This window comes from Pleurodeles waltl, chromosome 7 (assembly GCF_031143425.1).
Source record: "Pleurodeles waltl isolate 20211129_DDA chromosome 7, aPleWal1.hap1.20221129, whole genome shotgun sequence".
NCBI classification, from domain to species: Eukaryota; Metazoa; Chordata; class Amphibia; order Caudata; family Salamandridae; genus Pleurodeles; species Pleurodeles waltl.
This window is the reverse complement of record NC_090446.1, coordinates 1,455,956,396-1,455,973,308: the sequence shown is the minus strand read 5'-3', so window position 1 is coordinate 1,455,973,308 and position 16,913 is coordinate 1,455,956,396. Positions and strand designations below refer to the sequence as shown.

The 16,913-nt window shown below is 41.6% G+C and overlaps 1 protein-coding gene across 1 annotated transcript in view; it reads left to right on the top strand.

Annotated features, from left to right (window-relative positions):
• LOC138246476 (IgGFc-binding protein-like) overlaps window positions 1-16,913 on the top strand; it is a 372,467-nt gene that overhangs the window by 78,356 nt on the left and 277,198 nt on the right. Inside the window, exons 11-12 of the mRNA XM_069201113.1 lie at window positions 7,058-7,199; window positions 13,658-13,986. Of these exons, the coding sequence (XP_069057214.1) occupies window positions 7,058-7,199; window positions 13,658-13,986 (471 nt within the window). The remainder of the gene's footprint in view (window positions 1-7,057; window positions 7,200-13,657; window positions 13,987-16,913) is intronic.

The window sequence follows — 16,913 nt, the reverse complement described above, 5'->3', positions numbered from 1 at the left end:
AGCTAGGGAAGGCCGGAGGCTACAAGGAGCCTCTGAAAGCTTTTAACATTTGCTGCTGGAATAACACAGTCAAATGCAATTTACTTTTCAAATGATGGATGAGTTAAAGGAGTGTGCATTAAGTGTGAGACAATCCATTCTAGAATAAAAAACAGAAGGACTGCATTCTGTTGTATGTGAAATTAAGATAGGATCTTAGGGAAAATGTGGGCCTTGAACATAGTGCTTGCTGTCTGGTAATAATTTTGGATAACAATCGTGACATAGCCGAGCCCTATAATCCCTTGCTTTTAGACAACTGTGGCGAAATAAGTGATAGAATGGGTGAATGGATTTCTTGTCACTCATGTTCGAGACTGTGTGGCAAAGGGCACAGTAAATGTCATCAGAGGATCCCTCCCCAAAGCGCTGCCCCTAGGACTTAATCACAGCTCACTGCCCTAAAGAGGAGACAATGAAAGCATTGAAGGGTGACTTGAACCTGGAACTGGTCACAAGACCTGGGGTGGAGCCCTGTCACAGGATACCTGATGGAAAAAAAGAACACGCCTCAGAAATAGCCTCTAAAATAGCAGTTCAAAGGTACGGCTATGTAAACAACCTTCCCCTTGAACCTAACTTTCTGATGCTCTAGGTGAAGAAAACTTAGTACTACCAGTGCTCATTGTGGATGTCTGCCCTGGGATTTTCCAAGTCTCTCCATAGATTAGATTGTGGAGAAGGGTCTGCAATGCTTTTACCTTACCCTCACCCCCATGTTACCTGGCTTGAAAAGAGTATCCAATCCTGAGAAAGCGGGATGTTTATTTTTGTTTCAAACAGAGTCACATAGAGGAACCTGTACCACAGACAACCGGTGTAAAAACTCCAGGGAGGGAAACAAGGGGAAAAGAGAAGCGTAAAGCCTGAAAAACTTTTGTACTAGCTCAAGCTTGCTTCAGGAAACTCTGCTGTGCCCAATGACTTGTCGTATTTTCTAGATCTGCTAAACTGGAAGACCTGATATTCCCATGATGATAGGATTCTGCCATCTGATTGTCCATCTGAATTAAGCCTGCCCTCCCTTACAGGGTCAGGGAAACTCCACAAGAATTCGATGTATGACTGCCAGCTTCCTGCATTTGGAGGAATGGTTAAAATGCATTCAGATCAATGACCCCTAAATTGTTAATGGCTTCAGGAGTAGCCCAGTAGACATGACTGCTACCCAACAACTCAAGGAGCAGGAAGATATAGAGAACGTTCTCCAAAAGATAAGCAGACAATTATCCCAAGTATAGGTCATTGTGGATCTTCAAAGTGGCTGTAATGAGCACCTTTAAGGTGTTTGAGATAAGAGGCCAATGAGGAAGCACATGATGAAGCAGGACCTTGAGTTTTTGATGGCTTCCAAAGAACACTTTGATGCAAGCCACCATCCCTTTCCAGACCTTCAATCATTCCCTGGCCATGGCATATAACTCAACCATACCTGCTTGTTGTCTTTGTGACAAAAACATGCCTCAGCATGTGGCTAGATAGGGGCATCTAGGAAATTCAAGTTCTTCATGAGACTACCTGGTTGAGAAAAAAGTATAGGACTGCAGTCAATGGTACTATTGGTAATGTCGTCCTGTGTCTTTGGGAGAGAAGGGGCAGAAGTAAGCCAGTTGATGAAATGGAGAAATGCAGCAGTACTTGAGTGTGTCAAAAAAAAAAAAGGGTGAACAGTTTTGCCACTATGGAGAATCAAAATATAAAGATCAAGAACAATAAATGTTTAGTGCCAAAGGTATATCTGAGGTACTTCTGGAACCTCAGGTACATTTGTATGCAATGCTTAAGCCTACAGCATCCGTGCAGACCTCTGAAGTTTCAACACGATGACGGTCAGAAAGGATTGTATCTTGAATGGATAATGAGGTGAAGTTTTCCTTGCAGGCAGCTGCCCGTCTCAAGGCATTTCATTTATTTAACAGCTCCATGATACCCTGCTGAAGAGCTACTCGCCTCTCTATGTGTCACAGTCATGACATCAGTATGACAAATGGATGAAGAGTATTGGGAAAAACTAAAAGCCTGAGTTACAGTTAGAGTTAGATCCCATAATAGCCTATGGAGATCGTAATACTGTGGACGGGATATCCATCACATTTGTGACAGAGTTACCCATCCACCAAACTCTAAATGAGGCCCTAAATCTGATATCTGTTACTTACAATATTGATGATCTGTTATAGATCCTCCCGATCATGGTGAGAATGTTGACATGCCATCTCCATAGGAAGATCTTCTGTCCTGGCATTTCTGTGTCTTTGAGGCTACTAGAGCAGAGTAGAGCACAGTGGAAATTTTGGCAGAACTTATTGGAAATATGGGCCTCGCACCAGAACTCCTTCTTTCAAAGGGCTCTCTAGCCAGGGAAGCTGATGATGGATAACAAAACTTTCTAGAGAATGAAATCAAAGGCCAGATGTATGAAGCCTTTTTGCATTTCTTAACAGTCTGAATCAGTATTTCAAGCCATTAAGAAATGCTAACTGGGCTTTTCTAATGTACAAAGCCCTTTAAGGAATTGCAAATTGTGATTTCCACCCTGTTGGAATTGCAATTTGCTATTCCCAGAATAGGAAATACAAATAGGGATTTCCTATTTACATTTCCTATTCTGATGTACCATGCATGTAATTTGGGCATTTTGGAGATGCAATGACCACCAACTTGAAGTCGGTGATAACCAAGTTGAATTTCAAAAAAAGCACCCCAAGGTGCTTATTTATAATTGCAATTGAGCACACACATGCCCCTTAGGTATATGTGCGCTCTATAGGTGCACCCCTATTTTTAGGGTGCACGGGGGCCTTTTTTCCTTTGCCATCCCTGGCTTTGCATTTCCTCAAAAGAGATTTCTATGAAGTCGCTACTTAGGAATTGCAAAATTGCGATTTCGTACATCTGGCCCCAAGTTTTGAGTTGCGGTTTGGACTCGATGTCCTTTGTGGTCTTTTTGGTTAGTTTCTCAAGCAATTTACCACACATCCTGGAGCCAAAAAAGAGGGGCTTTAACAGCACAGACTTCTGACTCTGGACAGCCTTTAAAGATCTTATGCAGATAAGTCTATGACCTTTCACCACAGAACCTTGAGAACTACTTCCACCTGGTCCATTGGAAAAATGTCTTTGAGACAACTGAATACTTTGACTCCAAGATGTGACCCACGGACGCAGGGGGAGCTCGAGAAAATCTGCGAGGGCCTCTAGGGCAGGTCCCTCACCCCTTCTGGTGCCAGTCATATCCGGCAGCATTTAATAACGTAATGCATCAAAGCTACAGAAACTCGCAAAAAACACTGGGCTTGCACTGGAAGACAGCAGCAGCAGTACTCAGTGGACAGTTTGCTTTATTCTAGCACAAACTAGAATATTTCCCTAGGCAATACCACTTGTTACTGCAAATGCATAAAATATAGACAAGCCTCAGTTCTGATGAGTCAAGACTTCACTACCTTTTGCCATGGACCAAAGGCAAAACTGTGACTTAGGGCCAGATGTAGGGAGGTTTCATTTTGCGAGTTGCAAATTGCGAGTACTAGCGACTCGCAATTTGCAACTCGCAAAATGAAATACAGAAAGGTGTCTCAGACAGCTTCTGCGACTCGCTATGGGGTCGCAAAGACCCACCTCATGAATATTAATGAGGTGGGTCGCAGTTTGCGACCCCATAGCGAGTCTAGGCACTCACAGGGATGGTGGCCTGCTGGAGACAGCAGACCACCATGTCTGTGACTGCTTTTAAATAAAGCTGTTTTTTTTTTCTTTTTGCAGCCCGTTTTCCTTAAAGGAAAACGAGCTGCAAAAAGAAAAAATACCGAAACCATTTAGTTTCGTTTTTTTCAGAGTAGCCATAGGACCACTGCCTGCTCTGAAAAAATACTATTTTCGGAAATTCACAAAGGGGAAGGGGTCCCATAGGGACCCCTTCCCTTTTGCAAATGTGTTACCATCCACTTCAAGTGGATGGTAACTGCGAGTTGGTTTGCGACCGCTTTCGCAGTCACAAAGCAACTCAACATTGTGATGCGGTCGCAAATAGGAAGGGAACACCCCTTCCTATTTGCGAGTCGGAATCACATTTTGCGAGTCGGTACAGACTCGCAAAATGTGACTCTGCATCGCATAAGGCCTTTTGCACCTCACAAACTGCGTTTTTCGCTGTTTGCGAGGCGCAAAAGGCTTCCTACATCTGGCCCTAAGTAACTTGTTACCGAATCACATTTTGCTTTTGCGATCTAGTATTGGGAAGGGGCATGTTTAGGGTGTCCCTACCTCCTCTCAAATTGCACTGGTGTGTATGAATGTTTTGTGATCGTAATGCGGTTGTAAAACATTCATATTTTACCGACTCCATAGAGGAAGTGGCAACCCATTTGCAAATGAGTAGGGGCTCCAAGGCACCCCTTCCCCTTTGTGGATGCATGCAAAAATGTTTTTTAACGACAGGCATCGGTCCCACGGATCACTGCCTTTTCTTAAAACATGAAACTGAAACGTTTAATTTTTCTTTTTACAAAGCATCCCATTTTCCTTTGAGGAAAATGAGCTGCATTAAAAAAATTGCTTTATTTAAAAGCACAGGTCACCACCGGTGTGTTTTTTTGATGGTTCCAATTGGGTCCCAAATTGCTACCTACCTCATGAATATTAATGAGGTCGGTCAATTGCGAGCCCATTAGAAAACACTAAAGAAAACACATTAGTACATAAGTGAGTCACAAAGATTCGCTATTAGGAACTTCAAAAATGAAACTAAGGGCCTGATTCAAGAAAAGTGTCTCTGCACCCAGTGCAGCACCACTTTTCTTGTGCCCCTTAGCACCCCCTAATGCCACCATGTGTGCACCGTATCTAAGATACGGGGCACTTTGCCGGTAGTTAGAGGAGCTAGCGTAAACATTTTTGACCTCTAGTTTGGAGCTTTGCAAGATTAGCGTCTAAAACTTTGACAATAGTCCTGAAAAGCCCACTGAGGCCCATAGAAAACAATGGCAAGCCTCCTTTTAACACCTGCTTTGAGTAGTCGTTAAAAGTGCTGAAATAAATGGCAGTTCTAAGAGATTTCTTTGTGCCATTTGTTTGCTCCCCTTAACGGGAGATCGCCCCTTTGTATACATTCCGCCAAAATGTTGGCGGTAACCCTGAACAGTACATAGGGGACCATTGTAACCAACGGTGTGCCCTCTTTTAACATCTGCTCTAAGCAGGCGTTAAAAATGCCGAAAAGAGATTACTTTCTGACATTTCTTCTGCAACCCCTAATGGGCCAATGCCTCTCTTGCATACATTATGCCTGGTGCAGGGATAATGTGGCGCAAGGGGTTACAAAGTGGTGCAATGCTAGCATTGAGCCACTTTGTAAATCTGCTGCAGTGATTTTGGGCTTGTTCGGCAACATAAGCGTAAAATAAATGACATTAATGTGGAACAAGGAGGCGCTCAGGGCTCTTAAATCTGGGCCTAACAATCTTGAATGCAGCTAGATTATATAGAGAGAGGGGGGCTGATTAAGAGTCTGGTGGTAATGGATTGTGCTATAAAAATGCCATATATGTAAAATGGAAACTCCTCTGGTTTTTGGAGGAAGTGCTTAATCCAAAGGAATCTACCAAAAAATGATATCTACTAAAGGGATCTTACACCACGAATAACTCTGGTGGTCAGCTTTCCTATAGTGGCAGATCACCCAACAGAGGTTTTACAGCTCCTCTACAACACTAAATTAAGCACTAATAGGTGTCCTCACTAACTTGAATTAAAGGTAATGGATTTAAAGTCAAACTAAAGTCACATATGTTTCATGAAGAACATCTGTGGGTTTATGGTCAATGCCCTGACATTGGCTCTAGGAAGATAACGTCTTGTTGCCTGATCTGTGCCATATTAGCATTATTCCTGTCTCAATAGTTCCTTGCTTGATGGGGATGGCATTTCTCTAATCTAATGTTTGGTGAAGTTGGCAGCAGACAAGTGAACTGAAATGATAAGCATCTCTAGTGGAGTCCTGTGTTTCATAGAGAGTTATTACCACCTAAGTGGGACTAGAGTTTATTGTTATCTTCTGTTCTGCAAACCTTGTTCCTGATGCATTGATTTTACACAACATATACATCTAGTGACTCCCTGGATAATAATGAAAGAGTACTACTGAGAAATCGCCTATAAATGACACACCCTTTAGTTGTTTCTCCCAGCTAAGGAAGTTGAGACATGTCCAAGCCAGAGACAAATTTTTACATTTTCCTTTAGTCCGCAAATTCACAGACAGAACTGAAACATATTTAGATCAAGATGTGTCTTATGATTATGAGATCTTTATGAATTTCATTTGAAAGTGTACATTTTTCTCAGTTGCATTGCAGTATTTAATTCGGCGAGTTAAAAGTCGGTGGGCTCAGAATGAAAATGGCCACAATGGACCCATCATCCCATTTTAAAGAAATCTTTTGAGTTACTCTGTTTAGCCTCCTCTTTTGTACCACTCATGGCCTTCTATCTTCTCCTATGACTTTGGTTTTAAAGAGTTTTGGATGGCTACACACTTTCCTTAACTGAATTGTGTTGGGAGTCTTTAGTGTGTAGTCAGTGTAAGTGCAGGTCGATATTTAAATTAGGATATTGTGTTGGAGCACTCAGTCACTTCAATTCTTGCTGTAGAAGTCGGGCACAATACCCACCTAGTGAAATACCGCTGCACATGGAATCGAGTAGGTTTTTGCACCAGAGTTCATGTTTTGTGCTGCGTAATAAGGCGAAATGCAGGAAATTGTGTTTCTTTCATGATATTCCCTTACCACACTGTTTTGCATGTGCAGTTTCCTCTAGGTGGAACCTGGAGTCATCAAGACTGAGCACAAGTTGTACGACACTCACAAAGTGGTGAAAGTGTAAAATTAGGTGTAATACTAGTCCGCACTATACTAGCACTTACCACCGCGCTCTGAATGTGGCTGTAAACGGTCTTTCTTCAGGGTAAGTGGAAGATGGATGACACTAACACTTTGTACCTATTTCCCCTCTCTAGCTGGGTATGACCATCCTGGTGAATGGCTGCACCAAATCTTGCAATTGTGGTCCAGGCGGTAGAGTGGTCTGTGTAGATAACAGCTGCACCAATAATGAAAAATGCCTCAACGAAGATGGAGTTATAAAATGTGTCAATACAGGTAAGGGAGTCACTGCACTGGCAAATGCTTAAATTTACTGTGGTGATCATGTTGTTTCACTGGACACTTGTGCTGAATAATTGCAGGCATCAGATATCACCCCCGAAAAGATCACACAAAACTTTAAAAAAGTTAATTGGTGGATGGGCAACCAGGAGGACAAGGTGGTGCCAGGTCTAAGGAACAGGGGAATACTTTTTGCTACCTGAATACATGTATTAATACCAGTCTCCAGTTTGCATCAACACTACAGAGCTATTCTTTCTACTCTTCCTGTTCCAGGAAGATACATCAGTCTCCATCCATTAATCCCTGGTTTGTCTGTCTTTAGATGAGTTCCTTGTGTACTCCAGTGTGAACTGTGTTCAGTCTATAGTTACTGCAGTGTCTCTGGAGACAGCTTCACAGACAGCATAGTAATCAATACTTCAAAAAATGGGTGGCTGAGGAAGTAAGAAAAAAACCTCTTCAGGTATACAAAGTGCTTATATTGAAAGTTGCTAAAGAGCTCCACCACCTCATAAAACCACTTGGTCTCTATGCTTCAAGTCAAAATATTATTTTGAAACGCTTTAGCGACTTGTGAATCCTGATTTTGCACTCCTAGGATGACTTTACGCAAAATCTATCACAAATGATGTCTGATGGTGGTATGGTATGCCTCAAAGTCCATGGCTTGATGGATCATGTCTTGAGGGGTGCGACTATCCAGAAGGAAGGACATAGGTTACAATCCTGCCTGCCAGTGCTGTATCTGCTACCTGCAGGCCAATGGGAGTTTTATAATGGTTGCCACAATAAGATGTCACCCGAGGAGATGGCTAAAGAAGAATGGGGTTAAAGGAAATTATTTGAGCCTTGGGTAAAAAGATACATTCCCTTTGTAAAGAAAACACTTCTGACTTGCTAGTGATTATCACTTTAAGAGGAAATTAGTACTGTACAACACAAATATTATATGAAAATTAGACACGAAGCAAGAGACTCTAGAGGTTTCCACCTGTAAACGTTTTTGAGATATGAACCACATATGTAGACAATAGATGGATACCATGGGGGCACCCTACATAGATCATTCTTCAAAAACGTTCATTGAAATAGACGTATTTTTCCTGAGTACCTTAATTTTGAATGCAGATCATTTGTGTGGTGGTTTTAAAAAGATACTTTTAGAAAGTGGATAGTTGAAGTCTCACAAATCACACAGGGAACAGTGGTTTATAATTAAATGGCTGAACCATTTGGACCTGAGCAGACCAGCACTGTCTGTGACCTGTTTTGTGGAATCTACTCCCATCAACATGCTAAAGTGCCAGCGCTGAACTGATTAGCTTAGACTCATTTGAAGAAATTTCCTGTTTGATTTTACTGAAAAGAAAGAATTGAAAGCTAACTGCTTAACCCTTTAACATCTATATTTGGTGTACAAAATTGCAGAGGTGTGCAAAACACAAATTATTTGAGCTTTCAAGGCATGCAACTGTCAAAAAGGATTGCTTTTCCAAAAAGGAAGAAACAATCTTGGAATAAAGGTACAGGTTGTGTATTCACTTACCAGCAAGGACCCCTGACCCAATCTCCCTTCTCCTGGGATCCCCCCTCCAGCCACAATCTATATTCCATAGCTTGTCAGGAGCAGCAGAAAGATAACACGAGTACATAGATAGATATTGTTATCTAACAATTGCGCTAGGAGCAAAAAGAAGAAAAACTAAATAATAGTGCCACATATATGACTAATTCAATTTGCCTGTCAATGCACACATTGCTAAATATCTGCATAAAAGTCACTATCATATGTGACAATTTCAAACACTCCTGGCTTTAAAGCAGTTTTGCTTTTCAATGCAGGCCTTGCTGTTCACCGATCTCATTAGAGGCATGGGTTGGCAGTGGCAGCATGTATACTGATGTTGGCTAGGAAGGCAATAGACACTGCAGGCTTATTTCGTACCTTTCTCCTATTATTTGCATTCTGGAACCATTTTTTTGCTAGTCACATCGTCATTATAGGACCACTAAAATGCAAGAAAACTATAGGACTAGATCCGCCACGCATGCGCGAAATCGCACATCCTCGGGGTTTGACCCCATCAACATACCGCATCAAGAACAGTCCAGTAACAAATCCTTTTTTTAAAGTGTCGGGTCTTTTTATCTACTTAAACCATGTGCAGAACAGAGAATGTATGCAAAATATATATGTTGCACTTTCTTCCTGAGTAACACAAAACCAGCTCTAGTGGAATAAGCAAAAACGAAACTTCAATCGTTTGAAGTCTTTCAAACCATCACATGAGAGCTAGAATAATTCGAGTTCGAGCATTTTCAGGCTTCCAGGTTTATATATCTGGCTAATATTACCAGAAGCAATCGATTTACCACCTGGGAGGTGATGACGCAGAAAAAGAGGGTCCAACATATATTCACATATCATGTATCCAAAAGCATATAATGTAGTGTGATTTTAGTACAGAAAATAATGTACGAGGGAAATTGTGCCCTCGGGGTAGTTCGCCATCGTTATAAACGAGCTTTATTAATCATGAAGTATTGAAAAAAGTAGTAATCCGACATAATTGCAAGTGTATGCCATGATTTCTTATTTGAAACTGTTTTGCTTAGCTTAAATTTAGTAGAGGCTTTGGCCTAGTTGCCTTGTCTCAAATTCTAACTGCGTGGCTTTTCCTTGAACTAATGAAACATATATTCTTGCTTGAAGTTGTATTTTTCCAGCAGAGATGATTAATACACTTATCTCCAAAGTTTCGTACTAGGCCGGTTTCATCCCCTTTGATACAAGGTCAGTCTCTGCAGGTGCGGACAATGAAGGTACAGATACCAAAAATAATTGGCAAACCATGTTGCAACTTGTGTTCCAAGGCTCCAAGGACAATGTATGCATAAATGAGCGCTATTAAAAAGACAAAGTTCATTGGACAATTTGAAGCCAACCTATGAACCCTCCAATGGAAGACCCTGTAGAACTTGGAATGTTTCTTACTTAAACCCACTGGACAAAGAGAAGTCAGCCATTTTCCTTGATGCCAATTTGAAGCCAGATGCCAGACTCCATTTTGGACGACACCCTGATGCCCTTTTCTCTATCTGAGAGAAAGAGACTTTAAGAATTCTCACCCTAGAGACTTTAACTTTGATTTGTCCCGTCCTGCCCATGCAGTAACTTTGCCCCATTCTCCTTGCTATTGCAAGGAAGCTTGCCCTTAACTTTGCCCCTTTTAAACCTGCCCCTTGCTGATCGAACCGGTACCTGAGGGACGAAGACTTTTCTTGAATGCTGATTGTATTTGGTAAATATGAAAGGATAAATGTATTATGCATTGTGTTTTTCCTTTTAGGTACCAACTGCTATTTTGATAGGGTCTAAGCTAGAAGTTTTCCAAATTTGTGTTGACTAAATTCGTTTTGCATGAAGCCCCACATGCCAATGTTAATTAGAGGTTAGTTGAGGTATTCATTCAATGTACCATGCTAATTTGAAATCTTGTTATACTGACCAATGTATGAAATTAGTCAAATACGGTTAGTCATATTAGTAATTTGTATTGCCATAACTGAGTGTATCATTATCCAGATTTTGCGTAGATTGCGTTTCTTCCGCCGCTATGGACAGCTAGTAATGTTCATATACATATATCATTTGGTTTTGAGACTTATATACATTGTGCTAGCTTTGTTAATATAGGGAAATAAATTCACTAACTTTTAATAAACTGGTGTGGTTATTCATGACTGAAAGGTCATGGTGCGCCGAAATACCAACTGTTATTGACTTTTGATATGTTATTCCGGTCTATTAATTGAGTATTGATTGCCGATTATAGTAACTATTGATTATTGATCTGAGTGACCCGACTATTCTAGGATGAGGAGAGCCCGACTCAGCTAAAAGATTCACCGACCTCCAACGTTTCCAGGTACAGGTAATTTATAAGGGCTGGACGCGTTATCAGAGGCTGATACATTTTGGCTGTGCAGTAAAAAAACAAAAACAAATATGTGTGATGCTTAGCGTATCTGTTTCTGAGCACTCTATTTCCAGGGACTCATTGAAATAAAGTTTGAATTGTGCCAAAAAAGCCTTTGAACACTGATGGGTCTGGTCATTCCTAAGCACTTTGGAAAAACTTTGGAAAAGGGAGTCAAATCAAGCCTGCTTCTGTGTGAGTGTTCCCTAATTTCTTCTATGGATTTTGGCACGAAGTTCTAAAAGAGGTAGCCAAAAAATAACACCTCCGAGAGAGAGAGGCATAAAGTTTGTGAAAAGTTTTCTTTTTTCCAAACCTTTCCAAATTTGGATTTGGGCTGCCTTACAGCACATGTACAAAGTGGAGAAAGTTAATGTATATGCACTTTGTTGTGTACTTGCATGGAAGCTTACCCTTGCAGTACCAAGCATATGCTCTGACATCACTATGGTGCAAGGGTGTGTGCAGTTGTGCAATTCAATCAAAAGTGGTCCTGCACAGGAGTATGGAGAAACAGCACCATATTGTACAAGATATGGTGCTTTTCTACTTCATCCATTCATGAAACACAGCAGAGAACATCCACTTTTGTTGCTGTGCTGCACGAAAACCTAGTTAATCCACCTCTTAGTGCAGTATGCAGTGTACTGCTTATGATGGCTTTGTATATGATGTAGCTGGTTATGAAGATTGTGCTAGCTAAAAGAGCAGGTAGATTTCCACCACTATGGGGTTGATGTGGTCATATTTTTTAAGGCTATGGATGAGGTGTGCTGTAGGATGGCCCTAAGGGAGCTTAAGGTGGCTAGTGTGGAAACTGAGAGGCCATATAGTTTGACATTGGCATCATCCAGGTACCCGAATATCTGGGTTTTAACAGTAGTTCTGGAGTCACTTTCTGCTGCATCTTTCCCTTAAGAAGAGAGGGATGGTACTAGGTTGTCTCTGTTTTCATCCTTAGCAATATGTTCCCTGAGGCCGAGATTGGTGTCCAGAGTGAATTCAAGTGACATAGCATTGGGTGAGAGTGGAGTTTTAAAACCATAGAGGTCCATGCCACTCCATGCTGTTCTGCTAGGTTTGGTATCGTTGTTGCCTCTTGTTTTTTGACAAATAACAGGAATTCTGTCTTGGTTGGGTTGAGCTTCAAGCAGGCGTTGGATTTCCAGATCTGGATGAGGAGGAGTGTTTGAGACGTTAGGTGTCTCAAGCAGAGGAAACTTTCAAACAGAGTTGTGTATCCTCGCATTATTGGTGAACTGTAATAGCATTACCTGTCAGTAAAGCCCTACGGGGGTCGATGTAGAGTTTGAAAATGAATATACTACTGCAGTTGTACATATCTATCTTGTTTGTTGTTACTACACTGTGTTCTCAACACATTTACCTTATTCATTGGCACTTATTCCACTTGCTCAATGTGAATTCTTTTCACTCTTTTTCACCTACACCCACATATCTCTGTAGTGCTACGAAGCATTGTGGCTGTGGGTTGCACTATATGAAACTGAGCATAAATAAACAATATACAGCAGCAGTCTTAGCTGAATTGAGCCTATGCACGTTTCATATTTTCATTCCTTTCTTCTCCAACAGAAAAAAACATTTTTCCTGAAAGTGGAGCCGCCTCTTTTGGAGTCCTGCTAATTTTGGGGGTAGTCTCTTTCCTTGTCCACCCCTGACATGTCTTTGGACTAGAAGACTGAGTGTTTCCACAGTGAGAATATCCAGACCAAACATGTATGAATAGCTAATAAATGTCATTCATTATGAAAGGAATTCTAAACATTAACGGCCTCCAGCGCTTAATTTGTAAATAAAAACGGGCCGGTGCTCAAAGCCCTCCGCTAAAACACGCGGCTGCTGCAATTAAATGTGGGAACACGGAATACTGAGGCAGCGTAATCCTGAAGCCATCTCGGGCCTCTTCAATCCATTTAAAACCACTCCCTGCCCCTTCAGCTCCCTCCTGCAGCTTTCTCCCATTGTGATGCTCTTTCGTTTTTCTCTTCCTTCGTTTTTCCAATATGTGTCTTTTGTTCGCAGCAAATGCTTGGGGCAGAAGAATAAGCGCCGGCCCTGAAAAATAAGTGCCGGTGCTCAGCACTGGAAACAACAGCACAATTTAAGCACTGCCTGCCTCCCAATCCCAAAGGTCTAACCACACTAGAGGGTTGTTTCCAGGTGTAAGTTCCATTTGCATGAATAAATCCTGACGTATGTGAATGGGGATGAAAAAGAGAAACTCTAAATTGTTGTTGTACACTTAAGATTAATTTAAGTACGCTAGTAGAGCTTATGCATTGCCTCCATGGTATCTAAGTTGCACGTCCATGATATTGCATTTCTAGTAACTGCATTTGTCTCTGTTAGGTGGTGCAGGGATGTGCAGTACAAATGGAGCTGGAGGAGACTGAGGACAGATGACTCCTTCACAAATATTCACTATCTCCATCGTTTTTTCAACAGCCACCTGCAACTACACACAATGTGAGAAGAATTACATCTGCGTAATGGCTGATGGGAAACCGAAGTGTGCGCCTCACAGTGTTGTCGTCTGCCAAGTCTACGGTGATCTTCACTTCAACACCTATGATGGACACAAGTATAAGATGCAGGGCACCTGCACCTACACCGTGGTCAAGTCATGTGAGGCCAATGGCCAGCTCCCTCCTTTCAACGTGGAGGCCAAGAATCGGAACAGAGGCAACGGACGGGTTTCATATGTTGACATGATCAACATACAGGCATATGGGCAAAATGTCACCATCTATGCAATGGAGCAATGGCAAGTGAGGGTGAGTGCTATAGGTAATTCCCTATGGCTTTAAGGAAAGACACATGTAGGAGGTGGATGTAAGAGGGCTGGTGCTGTTTTAAGGCGAATGAAAGTAGCAGTTTTACTGTGACACATACTGGCTCATTCTTAGTGCCCTGGAATGGGTGTTTTTCCATCTCCATCCTTCCTGGCCAACCCGAACCCCCTAACATTTAATGATACTCAGGGACCTGGTATCTCCAAGGGTGCAGAATGATCAGGCTTCAGGCTTGAATCCCGAGTATTCCCTGATTAATGAGTAATTACCAGGGGTCATGACTGACTCCCCCAGTAACTCTTCATTCTCCTATACAGTTTACCCAAGAGATCTCTGCTGCACTCAAGCAGCAGGAATGTCTGGGGAAAGCGTGCCAGGTCTGTGGTCTTTCAGTGTTTCAGTTTTCCTGTAACTCCCAACTAGGCTGGTTACGAGCCTCAAGGGCACTTGTGATGAAGCTTTTAGTCCTACAGGCAAATCACTAAATGGGGACCCGATGTACAAAGCCCTTTCGTTGTCACAAATCCTGCAAGTCGCAAAATCACAGGTTTGCATCAGCACAGAGGCTTTGTATACACTAAACCAGCTTTACAAGGCAGAAACGGATATCCGACCCCCAAAATGGGTTTTGTATTCTATCCTCAAACACGATTAGGAGGATCCATAAAAGGGACATCCCCTTCGAACTAGGAGTCGCAGTGGTATGTATGTGTAGCTTGAGACCACCACATCTCAAAGGAGGGGACACCTCCCCCGATGTGAATTTTTTTGCCAGCCTCGGAGAGAATAGACAGTGGTCTTTTGGGCCTATGAATGTCTGTCTCCAAGATACAGAAACGTCAGGGGCCCCTACAGAGATATCCTATCGTTTTTTATTAGGCCACTGGTTGTGGTGTTACTTTGTGTACCTACTACACCATTTACTGTGATGTCACTCCATGTGACGTCAACGGATACTGTTTGTGCTAAATAGCCACCTACTTATTTTCGTTTAGGAATTGTGTCCTGCATTTGACAGAAAAAAATCACTCTAACGTCTTTATTACTGTAAATTTTCTCCAACACCTAAAGGAAGAAAATACAAGTGACTCACAACTCAGTTTTGTACTATAGCTCCATTCCTAACATCTACGCCTTACAGGAGAAACCAAACAATGCCCCATTCTTCATTACATTATTATAGGGAACCCCTATAATTTGGATTCTAAACCTATGGGCCTTATTTAGAGTATGACGGTGAGGACACTCTGGGACAGATGTACCAAAGGATTTTATCCATTCTGTGTCTATGGGAAAAAGCTTTCGTACATATGGCCCTCTGTCTCAACCTTGATGTATGTCTCGTCCACCATATTATAAGTGAATTATAGTCTCTGGCTCTTGTGATAGAGTGGATGGCATCCCCATCACACTTTGATGAAGTATCGCGTCTACCACAATCTAAAGAACGCCATGCGCGACTTCTTTCTAAATGCACTGTACCTAATGCCAAAGTGCATGCTAAGCACACATTTATGAATTTACGAAACTAACTCCCAGATTTTACATTAGTAACCAACACTGCCACCATATTTATCGCTTTAACATAGCCCTATTACCAACCCTACATTTTAAAAGACTAATCAGTGATTGTTAATTTCTTTACCATAATCAAACGCCCAACACCTACCACCTGCAATACAACCCACGCACAAGCCCTTTTTAAAAATAAAAAAAACTCTCCAATTAATGACTAATTACAGAGCAAAGCATGAGACGGCCCCTTCTGTACCAGAAAGCAAACAGCACACATTGCCTTTCCTATCTCTGTAAATATGATTACTACCTCCTGCAAAAAAAGTGCACAGCACACGCAGACTTTATCAACTCCACAGACCAGTGGTTCCCAACCTATGGTCAGGGGACCACTGGGGGTCCACAAAGCCTCCTCAGGGGGTCAGTGACTGCTTAGAATACTAACTAATATTAACAGATTAATAGAGTGAATATAAATAAAGTGGCTAAATGTACATTTGAAAATGTAAAACATACTGTAAATGTCAAGGAATGTGAAATTATAGGCTAAAAAATTAATTAGTATCCTCAGATTGCTTCGTGGCAGTGGCGTAGCGTGGGTTGTCAGCACCCAGGGCAAGGAAAGTAATTTGCACCCCCTAACCCGTGGCGCCCATGGTACAGGGAGACCAAAGCTGTTATCAGAGCAATACCCCTATTGGTAATTTCAGCAACCAGCTATGCCAAGCAAAGTCCACCCTTACCAATAACATGATTCCATTAGTAACCCCAGCAGTGCATTGTACAGAGCTTGTGCTGCCATGATCATAGTCCCACCGATATGCCCAGCACTCACCTGTACAGTGCAAGCACTAACCTTATCTGAACCATAATTCCATTAGTATAAACCGAATATCACCATTAAAAATACTGTAATTCCATTAGTAACCCAGCAGCCCATTGTATAAACCGATTAGCACCATTATAAATACTATAACTCCAGTACTAACCGCTACAGTTTATAATTTTAACTAAATATCACTATTGCCAATGTCATAATTCCAATACTAACCCCAGCATCCCATGGTATAAATCAAATATCACCATTAGAAATACTGTAATTTCGTTAGTAATCCCAGCATTTTATAATTTAAACTAAATATCACTATTGCCAATACCAACATTCCATTACTAACCCAACCAGCCCAAGGCATAAAATACTGTAATTCCATTAGTAACCCCAGCAACCCATTGTATAAACCAAATATCACCATTATCAATACTGTAATTCCATTAGTAAACTCAGCATCCTATAATTTAAGATAAATACCACATTGCCAATACCATAATTCCATTAGTGACACTCCATAGGCTCCATAAAACTCGTCTATAAAAAAAATCCCATTTCTAAAGTC